This window comes from Eriocheir sinensis, unplaced genomic scaffold (genome assembly GCF_024679095.1).
Source record: "Eriocheir sinensis breed Jianghai 21 unplaced genomic scaffold, ASM2467909v1 Scaffold82, whole genome shotgun sequence".
NCBI lineage: Eukaryota > Metazoa > Arthropoda > Malacostraca > Decapoda > Varunidae > Eriocheir > Eriocheir sinensis.
Genome location: NW_026112186.1, coordinates 641,802 through 660,000, shown reverse-complemented (window position 1 = coordinate 660,000; position 18,199 = coordinate 641,802). Strand labels below are relative to the sequence as shown.

Sequence of the window (18,199 nt, the reverse complement as noted above, 5' to 3'; positions counted from 1 at the left end):
AACTCAAGGTTCATAGGCCACACGCTGAGCCCTGCCAAGATGTCCTGCCAGGTGGTCGGCCTCCACCCCTACACCTCCCACTGGTTCCTCCTGCTGCCCCACTACAAGGATGTGCCAAGTATGCCCTCCAGCCTGCAGTCCTTGGATGGTGAGTGCAGTAACGTGCCCCCATGCCTCACCCACCCTTGCCTTCATGTCACCTGGCAATGCAACTCTGCCTCAGACTCCAGTAATTTATGTTCACCCACCCTGCTGCCAGCATTTGTTAGGATATAGGAACACACCAATGCTTTTTATTCCCTTTCTCCTCCTCCTCCTCCATTAGATAGTCTATTTCAGAGATACACCAACACAATAACACGCAGCAACGGTATGAAGTTGAAGGGAAACTGATGTAACACATTGGTGCGCAAAAGTTTTTTCAATAATAGTCGTCGATCACTGGAATAGACTCCCACCGTCAGTAGTTAGCACAGAGTATCAATAGCTTCAAGTCTTCATTGGATAAGTACTTCAGGGATATAAGATTATACTGACCCTTCTTCGCATGTTTTCAGACAGATTGCAGCAAGACGTCAACCTAAAGCCATATTATTCTTCTCCACAACCTAGATTGCAAGTAGCGTAAGTTAACAATGGAGTAAAGCAACAGTTAATGTCCGCATGACAGATGGAGTGAGGTGTGGGTGCAGTAAGGTGACAGGTTACTGGTGCGTGCCTAGTACCGCCGGTAAAACGAGGATCAAGCCTCCACCTCACCCATCGTGAGTATTAGGGGGGATTCTGGGGCTGTCCTGTAGGCCACTTGGCCTCTTCAAGTCTGCCTGTGTTTCTATGTTCTTATGTTCTTATGTAATGAAGTCATTTTCCCCCACAGCTTAGGTTACCAGTAGTGTAAGTTAAGGGTAGTAATTTCCTCTTATTTCTCTCTTTACTGTAAAATTTCCATGTCCCTTTCTTCCTTAAAGGTACATGGTGTTCTCTTCTAACTATTTCCTGCACGTTGCCGGAGGGAGAGGTGGGTGGGAAGGAGCCTTCATCTTTTCTGTCCTGTTCTACCACACGTAGATTACTAGTAGTAGCGGTAGTAAACAGACACCCTCGCCATAGACCGATAGGTCTTCTAGTGTCTGTTCTTCCTATGTATTCCTCCTCCTCCTCCGCCTCCTCCTCCTGTTTTACTACTCTCCATTATCAATCAGTCAGCCAGCACCAAGCTTAACAAGGACAAAAGGCATATTTAAATGCATTTTTACCATGATAAAAAAGTATAAAAATATAGTGGAAAATTACAGAGTTGGCAATGATTAAATCAAATTGATTTAATCAAATGATTAAATCATTGATTTTTTTTACTGAAAAATCATAATTTTTTTTTTTACTAAAAGTCTTCCATAAGTTAAATGATGTGCTCCAAAGATGGTAAAGTAAAACAACCTATTCATATGTATTGATTCATTTATTCTCTTCGAGGTATATACCCCCCCCCAAAAAAAAAATAAATAAATAAATAAATAAATAATCCTACATTGTTATATCCTCTTGCTCTAATGTTGCCAACTTGCCATATGTTTTTTACTTGGTAAAAAATCGGGCGCCTTCTAAGCATCAAAACTATTCCAAGGGTGTCAGGCCTATCAAAACGCCAAAAAGACTATCTTTTCACAGCATCCAAAAAGCTGTATCTTATCAAGTTATAAAAAAGCTTACACTGCCTGGATGTTATCAAATCATCAAAAACACTAGATGGCTTCAAAGCATCAAAAATGGATAAAATCAAATCAATGCATCCAAAACTTCATATATTTCCAAAATGTCAAAAACATCTTCAGATCTTAGCAAAACATCGACACATTATGTTCAGGTCCAGCAGATGAAGCGCGAGGCAGCACAACAAGATACATATCAATATCAGTCTTTATTTCAAGTGACTTTTTTTTACAATAAATAACCTAAGAACCATAAAATTGAGAGTGTCATTCTTCCCTCTGAAGACTGGGGGTTGCAATTAATCAGCAGCGCTCAAAACTAGAAATGAAGCAGCAGTATTTCATATCTTGCTGAGTGAATATTTCTAATCACTCCTGCACCTGGCCCCTGCAGATAGAACATGGATACCTCATGGTTTCTGTGACGCTGTTGCAGCCTACACAGACCTGTGCATTATTGCAAGGCCTGAAGCAGATCGTTCTCTCTAGGGGTGCCAGACACACAGCGCAGGGACAATGATTCTGTTGCTGAGAAGGTTGATTTTCTTAGTCAACAGCAGCTTCATCAGCATCATCTGAATCGTATCTGTCTCGAGTGTGGGCCGCCTCTAGAAACTAAAGGTGCCTGTCCATCGTGTGGCCCACAGCTGAGATAAACTGCATATGAATATACTGTCCATTTCCATGGTGGATCTTACCCCGGATAATGGAGTAGTTGGCGGCATCTTATTGATAGATGGCACTTTACATTTCTGTTAATTCCTCAGGCTGAAGTGCTCCTGGTGCTACAAGGTACAGACCCCGTTCTGATCTGTCAAGGGTATGACTGAGGCTTTCATTGATATTGCCTCGTGACCCCGAACAGAGTATCACTTGTTAGTTCGAGAATTTGGTTCCCAAGTTAGTCTCGATCATACTGTGTCACACCACTTTACTCGTTGATGTAGAAACATTTGCATTAATGGTAGTTGTGATGGTGTACCATTGTCAGGTAGTTGTGATGGTGTACAATTGTCAGGTAGTTGTGATGGTGTACCATTGTCAGGTAGTTGTGATGGTGTACCATTGTCAGGTAGTTGTGATGGTGTACCATTGTCAGGTAGTTGTGATGGTGTACCATTGTCAGGTAGTTGTGATGGTGTACCATTGTAAAAGTCGTAATACCCACAGTGTCATCATGGTCTAGAATTTTGATGCTTTGATAACTTTGATTTTTTATGCTCTGATGACTTTTAACAATTTGATGCTTTGATAACATCTGGATTTATTGATATATTGATGCCTTCTCATTTTGATGCATTGAAATGATATGAACTTGTTGCTACACTGATGGGATAAGGGTAAAAAGCTGTTTTTGACAAAATGGAAACATTGGAAAATTTGAGGGATTTAGTTTTTTGCTGATTTGATGAAATGACAGGACCAGTTTTTGACACATTGATGCTCCCCCCAAAATCCTCCTCCTTTAGTCTTTACTAACTTGGCAGGCAATGTATCATAATAATAACCAAGGTTAGCAACCAAACAGTAACAGAAGTAGATATTCTTCTCTGTGGTAATAATATAATATTCTGTCATGAAAATGACAACTTCAGGCAACTCTATCTGTCCTAAACCTGCTCCTGTACCAACTACAAACAAGTATTGAACAAGTATGTATCTGGATCCTTGACTGTGCTCAGACTTACAGGCCCTAAACTTAAACTTAAAGTAACCTATGGAGACTTTCAAATCACTCAGCAGGATATATATTTATAAAAAAAAAAAAAAAAAAAAAAATCTGAAAATTAAAAAAAAAAAAAATCAATGATTTTTTGATTTCTTTGATTTAAAAAAAAAATCACCAACCCTGGAAAATTATTCTAGCTACTCCTTCTCCTCTACCCCCCAACACCCCACTGCATTAGAAAGCTGGACAGCATAACGATAGGCTTGATCAAGGTCATTCATTATGTTTGAGTGCCTGCAGTGGCCGGCCCTCACTACCAGTGCATGATGGATGAGTGGAACAGAACTGGCAGCCATGAGGTGGGTGTCATAATGAGACTCCTTCAGGAAAACTAGAATTAATCCTTGGCAGAGAGGACTGGTGCCATTACTTACTAGAACTATCAACAGTGGTGTTCCACAGGGCTCTGTCCTATCACCCACTCTGTTCCTGTTATTCATCAATGATCTTTCCATAACAAACTGTCCTGTCCACTCATACGCTGATGGCTCAACTCTGCATTATTCAACTTCTTTCAACAGAAGACCCTCTCAACAGGAATTACATGACTCCAGGCTGGAGGCTGCAGAACGCTTAACCTCAGACCTTGCTATCATTTCTGATTGGGATAAAAGGAACCTTGTGTCCTTCAATGCCTCAAAAACTCAATTTCTCCGCCTATCAACTCGACACAATCTTCCAAACACCTCTCCCATATTCATCAATAACACTCAGCTGTCACCTTCTTCAACACTAAATATCCTCGGTCTATCCTTAACTAAAAATCTCAACTCGAAACTTCACATCTCTCTCACTAAATCAGCTTCCTCGAGGTTGGGCGTTCTGTACAGTCTCCGCCAGTTCTTCTTCCCCGCACAGATGCTTTCCATATATAAGAGTCTTGTCCGCCCTCGTATGGAGTATGCATCTCACATGTGGGGGGGCTCCACTCACACAGCTCTTCTGGACAGAGTGGAGGCTAAGGCTCTACGTCTCATCAGCTCTCCTCCTCTTGTTGATAGTCTTTTACCTCTTAAATTCCGCCGCCATGTTTCAACTCTTTCTATCTTCTATCGAAATTTTCATGCTGACTGCTCTTCTAAACTTGCTAACTGCATGCCTCCCCCCCTCCCACAGCCACGCTGCACACGACTTTCTACTCAAGCTCGTCCCTATACTGTCCAAACCCTTTATGCAAGAGTTAACCAGTATCTCCATTCTTTCATCCCCTTCACTGGTAAACTCTGGAACAGCCTTCCTTCGTCTGTATTTCCTCCTGCCTATGACTTGACTTCTTTCAAGAAGAGAGTATCAAGACACTTCTCCACCCGAAATTGACCTCTCTATTGGCCACTCTAGACTTATTGCTGTATGAGGGGAACAGTTATTTATTTTTTTTTTTTTAATCTTTTTGTTGCCCTTGAGTTGCTCTCTGTGCTGTAAATAAAGAGAAATAGAAGACCATTAAATTATGAGAGTAAACTTATTTGCCCGGTTAATATTGATAGAAAATAATAGAATACAAAAAATGGAGAATATATATAGTAAAGTCACAACCATAAGTATTGTATGGCCACAGGGACGCTCACATAACTCACGACTCATGTAACTCTTAGAATGGGAAGGGCAGCTACATGGAGGCTTACCCAAGTTGACCGTATGGGGTGCAGTCAGCGGGTGAGTGAAGAGACGCACCTTAAACATGCTCCTTGTTAGCAGTGATGACTAGCTGTCAACAAGCATGCAGGCAGGCCGTCACTGTTTTGCCACCCTCAGAATATACTGCAAGTGTTTGTGACAAGTATAATTATGGCTTGGCCAAAGACATAGTTGCCCCCTTTGTGTTACATGACTGTTGGTAATATTCCTCACAGTGTCTTGCCACCCTCAGAATATACTGCAAGTGTTTGTGACAAGTATAATTATGGATTGGCCAAAGACATAGCTGCCCCCTTTGTGTTACATGACTGTTGGTAATATTCCTCACAGTGTCTTGCCACCCTCAGAATGTGCTGCAAGTGTTTGTGGTTTAACTCTCTATCCTCTCCAAGGGAACTGGAGTACTCTAATGATGGTGATTATTACTGATGTCACTGCTTAACTTGTGTGTGTGTGTGTGTGTGTGTGTGTAACCAATATACATTTTTTGCTCTGCCAGTCACTAGGATTATCTTAGGTTGAATTTCTCATGTTGAAAGTCCGACATCATGTGTAACCAAGCCTAAAACGATTATCTGATCTAGAACTCCTCACATGAAAAGTCCAGCATGATGTGTAAGTCTGTGGCGCGCACCTTTCAGACCCTCCGCGTGCCGTGGATTAAGGCCAACCTTAACGTGTGCATATCTGGTGAGCTCTGGGACCACCCTGCCCTCCCTCACCCACAGGGATGAGCTTATCAAGGAGTGGGCGGTAAGGAGCCAGGCCTCACGTTGCCTCTCTTCCTGCCAAAGAGATAACAGGCTGAGGGTGCTGGAGAAAGTGCTCCTACTCCTCCTTATGCAGTGCTTTTGTTATGTCACTGATTGATGTACTTTGTCTGCCCTTGGATAGGTAAAGAATCATTTAGATATGCAGCATTGCTGGCCTGCTTTTAATGAAGGCTGTTTTCATGCCTCTCTCTAGGCTCAGGGGATGAGTTCACTGATGATAAAGAATTAAATAAAAGCTCAGAAGTGTTAGAGGAAGGTAGCTGGTGAAGATGCAGCTCTCCAACAGCCCAACATAACTGCCACTTTTATCCTCCTCCTGCAGAAACCCTCCACACTCTGACCTGTGTGTTGGCCCGCCATGTGTACGCCCTCGGCCTCAGCAGTCTGCCGCTGGAGCGCGTCGGTGAACGGCGACTCGTCAGGAGGGGCTTCACCAAGCGCTCCGGCCTGGATGTTAGTGCTGAGTGTTGCCTCCCAGATAGTGAAGTCGGTTAGTCTGAATTGGTCTTAGAAATCACTACGTTTACCTCAGTTTACTAAGGAGGAAATTACACTGAAATCTAGGCGTCCGGATTCTGATGTGCAGGGATTTGTAAGGGATGTGAGTGCCTGAGTGTTGCTGTTGGTGTCGTGGAAGTCCAGGAGTCTGAATTGGTCTGAAAAATCCCAGTAAAATTTATTTTTGCTAACGGGGATTTTGTAAGCTGAAATATAGTTGTCCAAATTCTGAAATGCAGGAAATTCATAAAAGTAACAAGTGCCAGAGTGCTGGTAGTGATTCAGTAACAGTCTGTCAGTACAAATTCCATTGCTCTGAAGAATCTTAATTTTATAACCTGAATTTACTGAGGTGGGAAGTTGTCAGCTGATGCAGGATTGCCCAAAGAGACATCCTACCTACCATCCTGTCCTTCATCCCATCCTAAAACACATCCTAGCACCCTGTCCTTGAACCCATCCTAAAACACATCCTAGCACCCTGTCCTTGAACCCATCCTAAAACACATCCTAGCACCCTGTCCTTGAACCCATCCTAAAACACATCCTAGCACCCTGTCCTTGAACCCATCCTAAAACACATCCTAGCACCCTGTCCTTGAACCCATCCTAAAACACATCCTAGCACCCTGTCCTTGAACCCATCCTAAAACACATCCTAGCACCCTGTCCTTGAACCCATCCTAAAACACATCCTAGCACCCTGTCCTTGAACCCATCCTAAAACACATCCTAGCACCCTGTCCTTGAACCCATCCTAAAACACATCCTAGCACCCTGTCCTTGAACCCATCCTAAAACACATCCTAGCACCCTGTCCTTGAACCCATCCTAAAACACATCCTAGCACCCTGTCCTTCAACCCATCCTAAAACATCCTAGCACCCTGTCCTTGAACCCATCCTTTCCCTTTTGTCTCATCAACACCAGAGAGCAGTTCAGCATGCTCTCTAAAGACAGTTCCTCTCTCTTTTTACACCACACAACATTCACACAACACACACACCTTTCCCAAAATTCAAAATTTAAAATGGCGAAAAATTACAGAGCCTCGGGAGTCCCCGCCTGGGGGGGGGATACCATAAATTCCCCCAGGGAGGACTCCCCTTCTGGCTGCCGACTTGAGAGGCATCCTGATAACTCCTAAAAACCTCCTCCTTATCAATTTTTGCAACATTCGCAGTCTTCGTTCTAATTTTCATTCTTTGGAACACCATTTCTCCTCCTCTAAACCTCACCTTCTCTTCCTCACCGAAACACAGGTTTCTGAGGCTACTGACAGCAATCTCTACTCTGTTCCCTCCTACTATCTCTATCCTAAATTTCAATTCAAAGCTGGATGTTGTGCCAACGTGCGCAACGACATCACTTGCTCTCATGCCCACGACCTTCACTCCAGAATTTTCTACCATCTGGCTAAGACTTCATTGTCATTCTATTACTAAATACATCTGTGCTGTTTATCTCTCACCTAACTCTACTAACTATGTAAAATTCTTTGACTATTTGAACTCAAAAGTGGAGCACATCTTGACCCACTCTCCCTTCGCTGAAATCTCCATCTTGGGAGATTTCAATGTTCACCACCAGCTTTGGCTTTCATCCTCTTTCACTGACCAGCCAGGTGAACAAGCCTACAACTTTGCTCTCCTCAATGACCTAGAGCAGTTGGTTCAGCACCCTACTCGTATTCCTGACCATCTTGGAGACAGGCCTAACATTCTACACTAAGAAGACCTCTTCCTTACCTCTAATCCTTCTGCATACTCTGTCAAACTGTTCTCTCCGTTGGGCTCCTCCTCCTTATTTCTGTATCCTGTCCTATCGCTCCTGTACATCCTCTGGACCCACCGAAGAGGCAATGCTTCTGGCATTTTGCTTCAGCTCGGTGGGACGACCTGAGGATGTACTTTTCCGATTTCCCGTGGAATGATTACTGCTTCCAGGATAGAGACCCCTCTGTGTGTGCCCAGCACATCATGGAGGTGATTGTCTCTGGAATGGAGGCATACATTCCACGTTCTTTCTCTACTCCTCACGCTAAAAAGCCTTGGTTTAATCACGCTTGTTCTCGTGCTATAAAAGATAGAGAGGCAGCTCACAAAAGGTTCCAGAGCCTTCGAACACCCGCTAACTTTGACCTTTACATTTCAGCCCAGAATCGTGCCAAATCTATTCTCCGACTTACCAGAACTTCTTTTATCAATAGAAAATGTCAACATCTTGCTTCTTCTAATTCTTCCCATGATTTCTGGCATCTAGCCAAAAATATCTCCTCCAATTTCACTTCTTCCTCTTCCTCCTCTCCTTAACCCTGACGGCAGCACTGCCGTCTCATCTGTCTCTAAGGCTGAAGTCTTCGCTCAAACTTTCTGTAAGAACTCCACCTTGGACGATTCTGGGTATATTCCTCCTACTCATCCCCCCTCTGACTCCTTTATGCCTGCTATTAAAATTCTTCCAAATGATGTTTTCTATGCCCTCTGGCCTCAACTCTCAGAAGGCTTATGGACCTGATGGAGTGCCTCCTATTGTCCTTAAAACTGTGCTTCCGTGTTGACACCCTGCCTGGTCAAACTCTTTCGTCTCTGCCTATCAACATCTACCTTTCCTTCCTGCTGGAAGTATGCCTTTGTACAGCCTGTGCCTAAGAAGGGTGACCGTTCCAATCCTTCAAACTACCGCCCTATAGCTTTACTTTCTTGTCTATCTAAAGCTTTTGAATCAATCCTTAACCGGAAGATTCAAAAGCACCTTTCCACTTCTAACCTTCTATCTGATCGCCAGTATCTAAGTTATTCCCAGAGACTGAAGACTTTGGACTTGTACTCTGTCCATGGTCGGCTGATACGACATGACATGGTAAAGTATTGGCAAATATTTCACGGTTTTTGTTTGTCAGTCCACCTCTAGGCACGACAAGAGGCCATCAATATAAGGTTGCACACATAAGAACTGAATTAGAGATCCGCAAGAGGTTCTTCAACGTCAGAGGTATTTCGCTGTGGAACTCTCTTCCCCAGCATGTTGTTTCAGCTAATTCACTCTCAGCATTCAAAGCATCCCTTGCTGCTCATCTCGGTGACAGACTTTTTACATTTTAGTTTGTTCATTTACATATTATTAATTGATTATTTACTTTGCTGCACATGATGCACAATTCCAGCTCTGTCTATAGCACATGTATTTGTATGTACGGAGGTTACTGAACTAGTCAGGCTGGCGCATCAGCAGAGTGCGGCTTCCTTTTGGGCCCTGTGTCTACCGGGTTCTGGGAAGCCCACCAGGTGAGAGAACCAGGTGAGAGTATGGGTTCCGCAAGGGGCGTTCTACTGGTGATCTCCTAGCCTTCCTAACTGACTCTTGGTCATCCTCTCTTAGCCCTTTCGGTGAAACCTTTGCTAATGCGCTGGACATATCAAAAACTTTTGATAGGGTCTGGCACAAATCTTTGCTTTCCAAACTACCCTCCTACGGTTTCTATCCTTCTCTCTGTACCTTTATCTCCAGTTTCCTTTCTGACCGTTCTATTTCTGCTGTGGTGGACGGTCACTGTTCTTCCCCTAAACCTATTAACAGTGGTGTCCCGCAGGGCTCTGTCCTATCTCCCACTCTCTTTCCGTTCTTCATTGATGATCTCCTTTCCAAAACGAACTGTCCTATCCATTCTTATGCCGATGACTCCACTCTGCATTACTCAACTTCTTTTAATAGAAGACCCACTCCACAGGAACTTAACGATTCAAGGCTGGAGGCAACAGAACGCTTAGGGCAAGAGGAACCTGGTGTCCTTCAACGCCTCAAAAACACAGTTTCTCCACTCAACACAATCTTCCAAACAACTATCCCCTATTCTTTGACAACACTCAGCTATCACCTTCTTCAACACTAAACATCCTTGGTCTATCCTTAACTCAAAATCTCAACTGGAAACTTCATATCTCATCTCTTACTAAATCAGCTTCCTCGAGGCTGGGCGTTCTGTACCGTCTCCGCCATTTCTTCTTCCCCGCACAGTTGCTGTCCATATACAGGGGCCTGGTCCGCCCTCGTATGGAGTATGCATCTTGTGTGGGGGGGGTCCACTCACACAGGTCTTCTTGACAGAGTGGAGTCAAAGGCTCTTCATCTCATCAACTCACCTCCTCATACTGATAGTCTTCTACCTCTCAAATTCCGCCGCCATGTTGCCTCTCTTTCTATCTTCTATCGATATTTTCATGCTGACTGCTCTTCTGAACTTGCTAACTGCATGCCTCCCCTCCTCCTGCGGCCCCGCTGCACACGACTTTCTACTCATGCTCATCCCTATACTGTCCAAACCCCTTATGCAAGAATCAACCAGCACCTTCACTCTTTCATCCCTCGCGCTGGTAAACTCTGGAACAATCTTCCTTCATCTGTATTTCCTCCTGCCTACGACTTGAACTCTTTCAAGAGGAGGGTATCAGGACACCTCTCCTCCCGAAATTGACCTCTCTTTTTGGACACTCCCTTGACCTCTATTCAGGAGCAGTGAGTAGAGGGCTTTTTTTTTTTGCCTTGAACTGTCTCCTTAGCTGTAAAAAAAATCCTAAAAATCATCCTAGCACCCTGTCTTTGAACCCATCCTAAAACCCATCCTAGCACTCTGCCCTTGAACACATCCTAAAACACATCCTAGCACCCTGTCCTTGAACCCATCCTAAAACACATCCTAGCACTCTGCCCTTGAACACATCCTAAAACCCATCCTAGCACTCTGTCCTTGAACCCATCCTAAAACACATCCTAGCACCCTGTCCTTGAACCCATCCTAAAACACATCCTAGCACCCTGTCCTTGAACCCATCCTAAAACACATCCTAGCACCCTGTCCTTGAACCCATCCTAAAACACATCCTAGCACCCTGTCCTTGAACCCATCCTAAAACACATCCTAGCACCCTGTCCTTGAACCCATCCTAAAACACATCCTAGCACCCTGTCCTTGAACCCATCCTAAAACACATCCTAGCACCCTGTCCTTGAACCCATCCTAAAACACATCCTAGCACCCTGTCCTTGAACCCATCCTAAAACACATCCTAGCACCCTGTCCTTGAACCCATCCTAAAACTGTTGTGATACAGTGACTTTACCGTACCCAACGTTTATGTTTCTCGCAAGACACATGAACCACACCAAGACAACTCCACAAAAAGACACACAAACCACTTACCACTAATACAGCAGGGGTGCCTGGCTTTCCCCTACAAGCACCTCCCAGCGTTACAACGATAATCCTAACAGGCCTGATAGTAATACCTAGTTGTAATCACTGTAGGAGGCACTTATCTTTCGAAGGGTTTCAAAAGAAGTGGTCTCTTGAAGTAAGTTCTGGAGGAGTACTGTTGTCCTCGAGACTAAGTTTAAATCAGCACTGCCGCGAGTTAATATGGGGCGAAAGCGCTGAGGTGTTGTTAGCTTGAGAGCAGGTGATGTTGTGGGCCGAAAGCCAACCATGTAGGTCAGAAGGGGTATTTTGAATTATCCTTGCCGCAAGGGCAATTATTTATTATTTCATGAAAGGAAACACTGAACTATTGTTATTCCTTTCATGGTAAATGTGTTTAGTCTTCAGGCAGTGAATACGATGATACTGTCTCGGTCTGGGAGCCGATGAGCGAAGTATGTAAGTACCATCCAAGGCTTATTTGAGCTCAGACGATACTCTTAGTTGGCTTGAACTCTTGGCCCGAGACTAGTTCCATAAAGGAAATCGTTAATTTGTCTAATCCCCTGGTTAACTGACCTAATTCCTAACAAAACACATCCTAGCACCCTGTCCTTGAACCCATCCTAAAGCACGTCCTAAAACACATCCTACCATCCTGTCCTTGAACCCATCCTAAAACACATCCTACCATCCTGTCCTTCAACACATCCTAGCACCCTGTCCTTCAACACATCCTAAAACACATCCTACCATCCTGTCCTTCAACACATCCTAGCACCCTGTCCTTGAACCCATCCTAAAATCATGTCCCTTAGCCCTTCCTCAAACCCATCCTGGCACTCCCTCTTCCACCATTAACGGTAAAAAATCCGAATGGGGTAATGTTACCAGTGGGGTTCATCAAGGTTCAGTTTTAGGCCTGCTTTTATTCATTGTCTATTTCAATGACATAGACAATGGGATAACTAGTGACATAGGTAAATTTGCAGATGACACAAAAATAGGTCGCACTATTAGGACAAGGGAGGATGTTAGAGCACTGCAGGAGGACCTTAACAAACTGTCAGCTTGGTCAGAGAAATGGCAGATGAGTTTTAAATATCACCAAGTGTAGCATACTAAGTGTAGGAACACAAAACCCATTACACGGGTATAGTTCAGACTCCACAGCGATAGGCAGGTCTAAGTGTGAAAGGAATCTGGGAGTGTTGGTGATCTCTGACCTAAAACTTAAGGAAGCAATGTATTAGTGCGAGGAATAGGGCTAACAGGGTATTGGGTTTTATTAACAGGACGGTAACCAACAAAAGTGCAGAGGTCATTCTCAGACTCTATTTAGCGTTAGTTAGGCCACACTTAGATTATGCTGTCCAGTTTTGGTGCCCACACTACAGAATGGACATCAACTTGCTAGAATCAGTTCAGAGGAGGATGACCAAGATGATTCAGGGACTGAGGAACCTCTCATATCAAGATAGGCTGAAACATCTAAACTTACATTCTCTAGAAAGATGAAGAGTGCGGGGAGATCTGATAGAAGTATTCAAATGGCTCAAAGGTTACAACAAAGGCGATATAAGTAAATTACTGAGAATTAGCCAGCAGGATAGAACTCGCAGTAATGGATTTAAATTAGAAAAGTATAGATTTAGGAGGGAAATTAGCAAGCATACTTTTATCTAGTTTTTAGAGGCAGGAACGATGGCCAGAGGGCGGCAGAAGAGAAAGGAATGTATGAGACTGGTGTCTATTAATGTGAATGGTTTAGGTGGTGAGGAAAAGAGGAGAGTGATGATTGAAAAATTTATAAATGTTAGAGTGGATGTGTTGGGAGTGAGTGAAACACATATTCGAGGAACTGGTGTGAGTGATGGTAGAGAGGGTACGTGGGAGGGTGTGCCTGGGGGGGTTGTATGGACGGGGATAGATGAGAAGTATGGAGGCAGGAGTAAGGAAGGATGTGCTATTGTGATGTCTGAAAGAGTGTGGAATGGTGTGACTGATTATGGTTGGAAGGGATCAAGAATTGTGTGGGTGAAAGGAGAAGACTGAGAGAAAGGGAAGCTTTTTGGGAGGAAGTGAATGCATGTTTGAAGAGTTTTGAGAAAGAAAGGAAACTTTTTATGATGGGAGATATGAATGCTAAAGTGGGTGATGAATGTGTGATGGATGTGGTGGGAAAATGGGGGATAATGGAGAGTGCCTGGTGGATGTCTGTGCTGAGAGGGGAATGTTCCTAGCGAACACCTTCTTTCAGCACGAGAATATCCACCGATACACATGGAGGAGGGGAGAAGATAATGAGCAAAAAGGATTGATTGATTATGTGGCAGTAGATGAAAGGCTTAAAAAATAAATTTGTGACACAAAGGTAGTAAGAAGAATGTTCAATGGATCTGACCATCGTGCAGTGCTGGCAAAGTTAAAGATGAAAGAAAAGTGGGTGTTTGAAAAGAAAGGTGAAGTAAAAAATGAAATATTGAAGATAGAAAAGTTACAGGAAAAATAAATAAAAGATGAGTATAACCATGAGATGGCAGAGGCCTTAAGTGAAAAATGGGAAAGTGTAAAAGATAATACAAATATTGAAAAAGGTTTTGGAACATTTAAAGAAATAACGGTAAATACAACAAAAAAGTGTTAGGGATGAAAGTGGTGAGAGATGGAAAAAGAAAAGGAAATTCATGGTGGACAAAAGAGATAAGGAGGGTAGTAAAGGAGAAAAGGGAACTTTTTAAGAAAACTCAAGAAAGAAATGTGTCTGAACAAGTAAAAAGGGAAAGGAAAAAGAAATATAGAGAATGCAAAATGAAATTAAAACAAGCAATAAAAGAAAGTAAGAAGAGAGTTGATGAAGACTTTGGAAAAGACTAAGTGAAAAATATAAAGGGAACAGGAAATCATGTTGGAAAGAAGTAAAAAACGAAAGAAATGCAGAAAATATCTCCTCAAATAAAATAAATGAAGTTATGGATGAGAATGGAAAGATGTTGAAAGACGGGGAAGCTGTGAAAGAGAGATGGAGAGAATATTTCAAAAACTTAATGAATTTTGAGGATGGACGTCCAGCAGCTGTAACAGCAGCAGTTTTGAGTAGAGGCAGAGGAGGAGTATATAAAGAAAGAACTATAACATATGAACAAGTAAATCAGGCAATAAAAAGATTATAAAATGGAAAGGCAGCAGGAATTGATGGAATCACAGCAGAAATGTTGAAGTGTGGAGGAGATGAAGTCGTGAAATGGATGGTCAAGATATGTGAAGTAGCATGGAGGGGGGTGCCAGCAGACTGGAAGAAAGCCATCATTTTCCCAGTTTACAAGGGGAAGGGCAGGAGAGGGGAATGTGGGAGCTATAGAGGTATAAATCTCCTGAGTATACCCGGAAAGGTATATGGAAAAGTCATAATAGAGAGGGTGCAAGACTTACAGAAGAGAAAATCAGTGAAGAACAAGGAGGCTTCAGGAAGGGAAGGGATGTGGATCAGATATTTGCCTTCAGGATGGTACTAGAAAAATAATAGCAAAAGGAAAGAAACTATACGCTGCCTTCATGGATTTGGAAAAGCTATGACAGAGTCGATTGGAGTGCATTGTGGGATGTTTTAAAGATTTATGGTGTGGGAGGAAAACTGCTTAGTGCAATAAAGTCTTTCTATGAAGATGCATCTGCATGTGTCAAAATTACTGGAGAAACAAGTGAACATTTTGAGATAAAAGTGGGCCTAAGACAAGGGTGTCACCATGGTTATTCAATATTTATATGGATGGTGTCATTAGAGAAATGAAGGGCAAAGTTGGAGAAGTTGGAGTAAGACTGTTCGATGAGGGAGGGAAGTGGGTACTGAATTCAGTACTGTTTGCTGATGACACGGTGCTCATTGCAGAAAGTGAGACTGGCCTACAAAATTTGGTCAGTGTTTTTGACAGTGTCTGTAACAGGAGAAAGCTGAAAATGTCAACAAAAGTAAAGTGATGGTTTGTGAGCAAAGTAGAAGTGAGGTTGTAGATTTTGTATGCCCTGAGAGTGGGAATTGAATGTGAAAAGAATGCAAAATATTTTGAATGGTGAAGAAATGGAGGAGGTCAATGAGTTTAAGTATCTTGATCAGTTATGTGCAAGCATGGTGGTATGGAGGAGAGACAAGAGAAAGGGCATTGCAAGGAAGAAGGGTGGTAGGTCTTTGGGACGAATCATGAATGGCAGAAGTGTGAGCATGGAGGTAAAGAGGGATTTGAGAAATAATAATAGTACCAACCCTCACATATGTAAGTGAAACGTGGGCCTGGAATGAAAGTCAGAGGTCTAGAGTGCAGGCAGTGGAAATGAGTTATTTGAGGAGTGCTTGTGGTGTGAGTAGAATGGATGGAATGAGTAATGAAAGTGGCATGAGCATTTTGGAATGTGTCACAGGGGTGAAGGGAAGAAGTGTGGAGTGGTGGAAGAAGTGAAGGACAGACTTTAAAGTGGTTTGGCCACATGGAGTGAATGGAGGAGAGTAAGATGACCAGAAGGGTGTATGTGAGCGAGATAGAAGGAGGAATGTTGAGGACAACCTCCAGTGAAATGGAGGGATAGGGTGCAAGAGTACATTAGGGAGAGGGGGGAAAGATCCTTGAGAAACTTTGAGCAGGCAAGGAGGGAGTGTCTGGATAGAGGAAGATGGAAGCTCTTCTGCCGTGGCCATCCCCTGGTGGGAGCTCCTAGGAGCAGGCGTCGATGAAATGAATGAATGAATGAATTATCAAGCATTGGTTTAGTAATAGGGTGGTGGGGGAATGGAATAGACTCAGCAATCACATAGTTAGTGCAGGGACGATAGCTTGTTTTAAGAGTAGACTGATAGCTACATGGACGAGGATGACAGGTGGCAGTGAGGTGTGGGTGCAGTAAGGTGACAGGGTACTGGAGCGTACGCCCGTACCGAAGGTAGACGAGGATCAAGCCTCTACCTGTAACTCCTGAAACTACACCTCCTCACCCATCGTGAGTAGTGGGGGGATTCTGGAGCTGCCCTGTGTAGGCCACTCGGCCTCTTGCAGTCTCCCTGTGTTCTTATGTTCTTCTTATGTTAGCACTCCTCATAACACCTCCCAGCACCTTCCTTCCTTCCCTTCTCAGCAGCCACACCCTTTAGTGCTGTTGAGGCTGGCAGCACTCCCCCTCATAACACCTCCCAGCACCTTCCTTCCTCCCCTTCTCAGCAGCCACACCCTTTAGTGCTGTTGAGGCTGGCAGCACTCCCCAACAGCACTCCCCCCCTCCCAGCACCTTCCTTCCCCTTCTCAGCAGCCACACCCTTTAGTGCTGTTGAGGCTGGCAGCACTGGCCCTCATAACACCTCCCAGCACCTTCCTTCCTTCCCTTCTCAGCAGCCACACCCTTTAGTGCTGTTGAGGCTGGCAGCACTCCCCCTCATAACACCTCCCAGCACCTTCCTTCCTTCCCTTCTCAGCAGCCACACCCTTTAGTGCTGTTGAGGCTGGCAGCACTCCCCCTCATAACACCTCCCAGCACCTTCCTTCCTCACCTTCTCAGCAGCCACACCCTTTAGTGCTGTTGAGGCTGGCAGCACTCCCCCTCATAACACCTTCCAGCACCTTCCTTCCTCCCCTTCTCAGCAGCCACACCCTTTAGTGCTGTTGAGGCTGGCAGCACTCCCCCTCATAACACTTTCCAGCACCTTCCTTCCTCCCCTTCTCAGCAATCACCTAAGATGGAAGCCTTGGGTCTGCCTGGGTCCCTGCTGCCGCTGTGGTCACTCTCCCCGCCCCTGCCCGTGCTGCAGCCCTCAGCCCCGACCTCACCCTCATGAACTGCTCTGACGTGAAGGTGAGGAGAGTAGAGGTGTTAGTGTTTGTTTCTGTCCCTTTCTTCTTATCCTCTTCACTTGAGTGTCTTTGAGAACTATTTCTTATTTTTCATATTCGTGTCTGCTCATTATGGGGACTTTGATTGTGTCTATACCAGTTTTTACTTCCCCTTGATGCCCCTTTTATTGATCTATAATAATAATAATAATAATAATAATAATAATAATAATAATAATAATGTCTGGTATAGTTTTGATTCAGCCTCCTCTGTGTGTCCCTTAAACTACTGTAATGTCATGGTGGGAAGGGACAGAGGCATTGTGTGTGTTTGCAGCCCCTCCTGCTGTGTACTCCTGATTGCCTGCACCTCCCCTACACAGGAAACAGAGGGAGGCACCTACATGTGTTTATTAAGGTGGACAGCATGATTCTACTCTCACATGATAACTTCTTCAATGTGATGCCAGGGAATGAAGATGCAGCTAACTCTTGCATTACAAAGTTGGGCAGCTTGACTCTACTCCCCCTTTTTATCCTCACATATGATTACTTGGTCAACTTGCTGCCAGGGAGTGAAGATGCAGGCTAACTCTTGCGTTACAAAGCTGGACAGCATGATTCTGTTCCTATTTTTCACCCTCACTCATAATTACTTGGTCAACATGCTGCCAGGGAGTGAAGATGCAGGCTAACTCTTGCATTACAAAGCTGGACAGCATGACTCTATTCACCTTTTTCACCTGCATTCACAGGATCACTTGGTCAACATGCTGCTGAATAGTGGAAAGTGTGACGGTGGTGGCGGACAAGATCGCTGGCCCTTTCCACCTTGGCCATCCACC

At 44.0% G+C, this 18,199-nt stretch overlaps 1 protein-coding gene and 1 long non-coding RNA gene across 8 annotated transcripts in view; one reads left to right on the top strand and one right to left on the bottom strand.

The window, feature by feature from the left end:
* Positions 1–18,199, top strand: part of LOC126994563 (uncharacterized) — a 19,430-nt gene extending 1,231 nt beyond the window's left edge. Inside the window, exons 1-6 of one of the 7 annotated variants that reach the window (XR_007749287.1) lie at positions 4–148; positions 671–764; positions 5,718–5,829; positions 6,172–6,339; positions 17,249–17,376; positions 18,110–18,140. Coding sequence is in view for 1 of the 7 variants with exons in the window: in XM_050853889.1 (XP_050709846.1) it covers positions 1–148; positions 6,172–6,302; positions 17,249–17,359 (390 nt within the window). In the remaining 6 variants the exon portion in view is untranslated. Of the gene's footprint in view, positions 149–612; positions 765–5,239; positions 5,492–5,717; positions 5,830–6,171; positions 6,340–17,248; positions 17,377–18,109 lie in introns of those variants that run through there. The other 6 variants (XR_007749288.1, XR_007749289.1, XR_007749290.1 and 3 more) reach the window with 6 other exon arrangements.
* On the bottom strand, positions 16,396–17,242 carry LOC126994564 (uncharacterized). The gene is made up of 3 exons (XR_007749292.1): positions 17,145–17,242; positions 16,896–17,061; positions 16,396–16,727 (listed from the first exon to the last, which is right to left on the bottom strand). It is a non-coding gene; the product is annotated as an uncharacterized LOC126994564 (long non-coding RNA).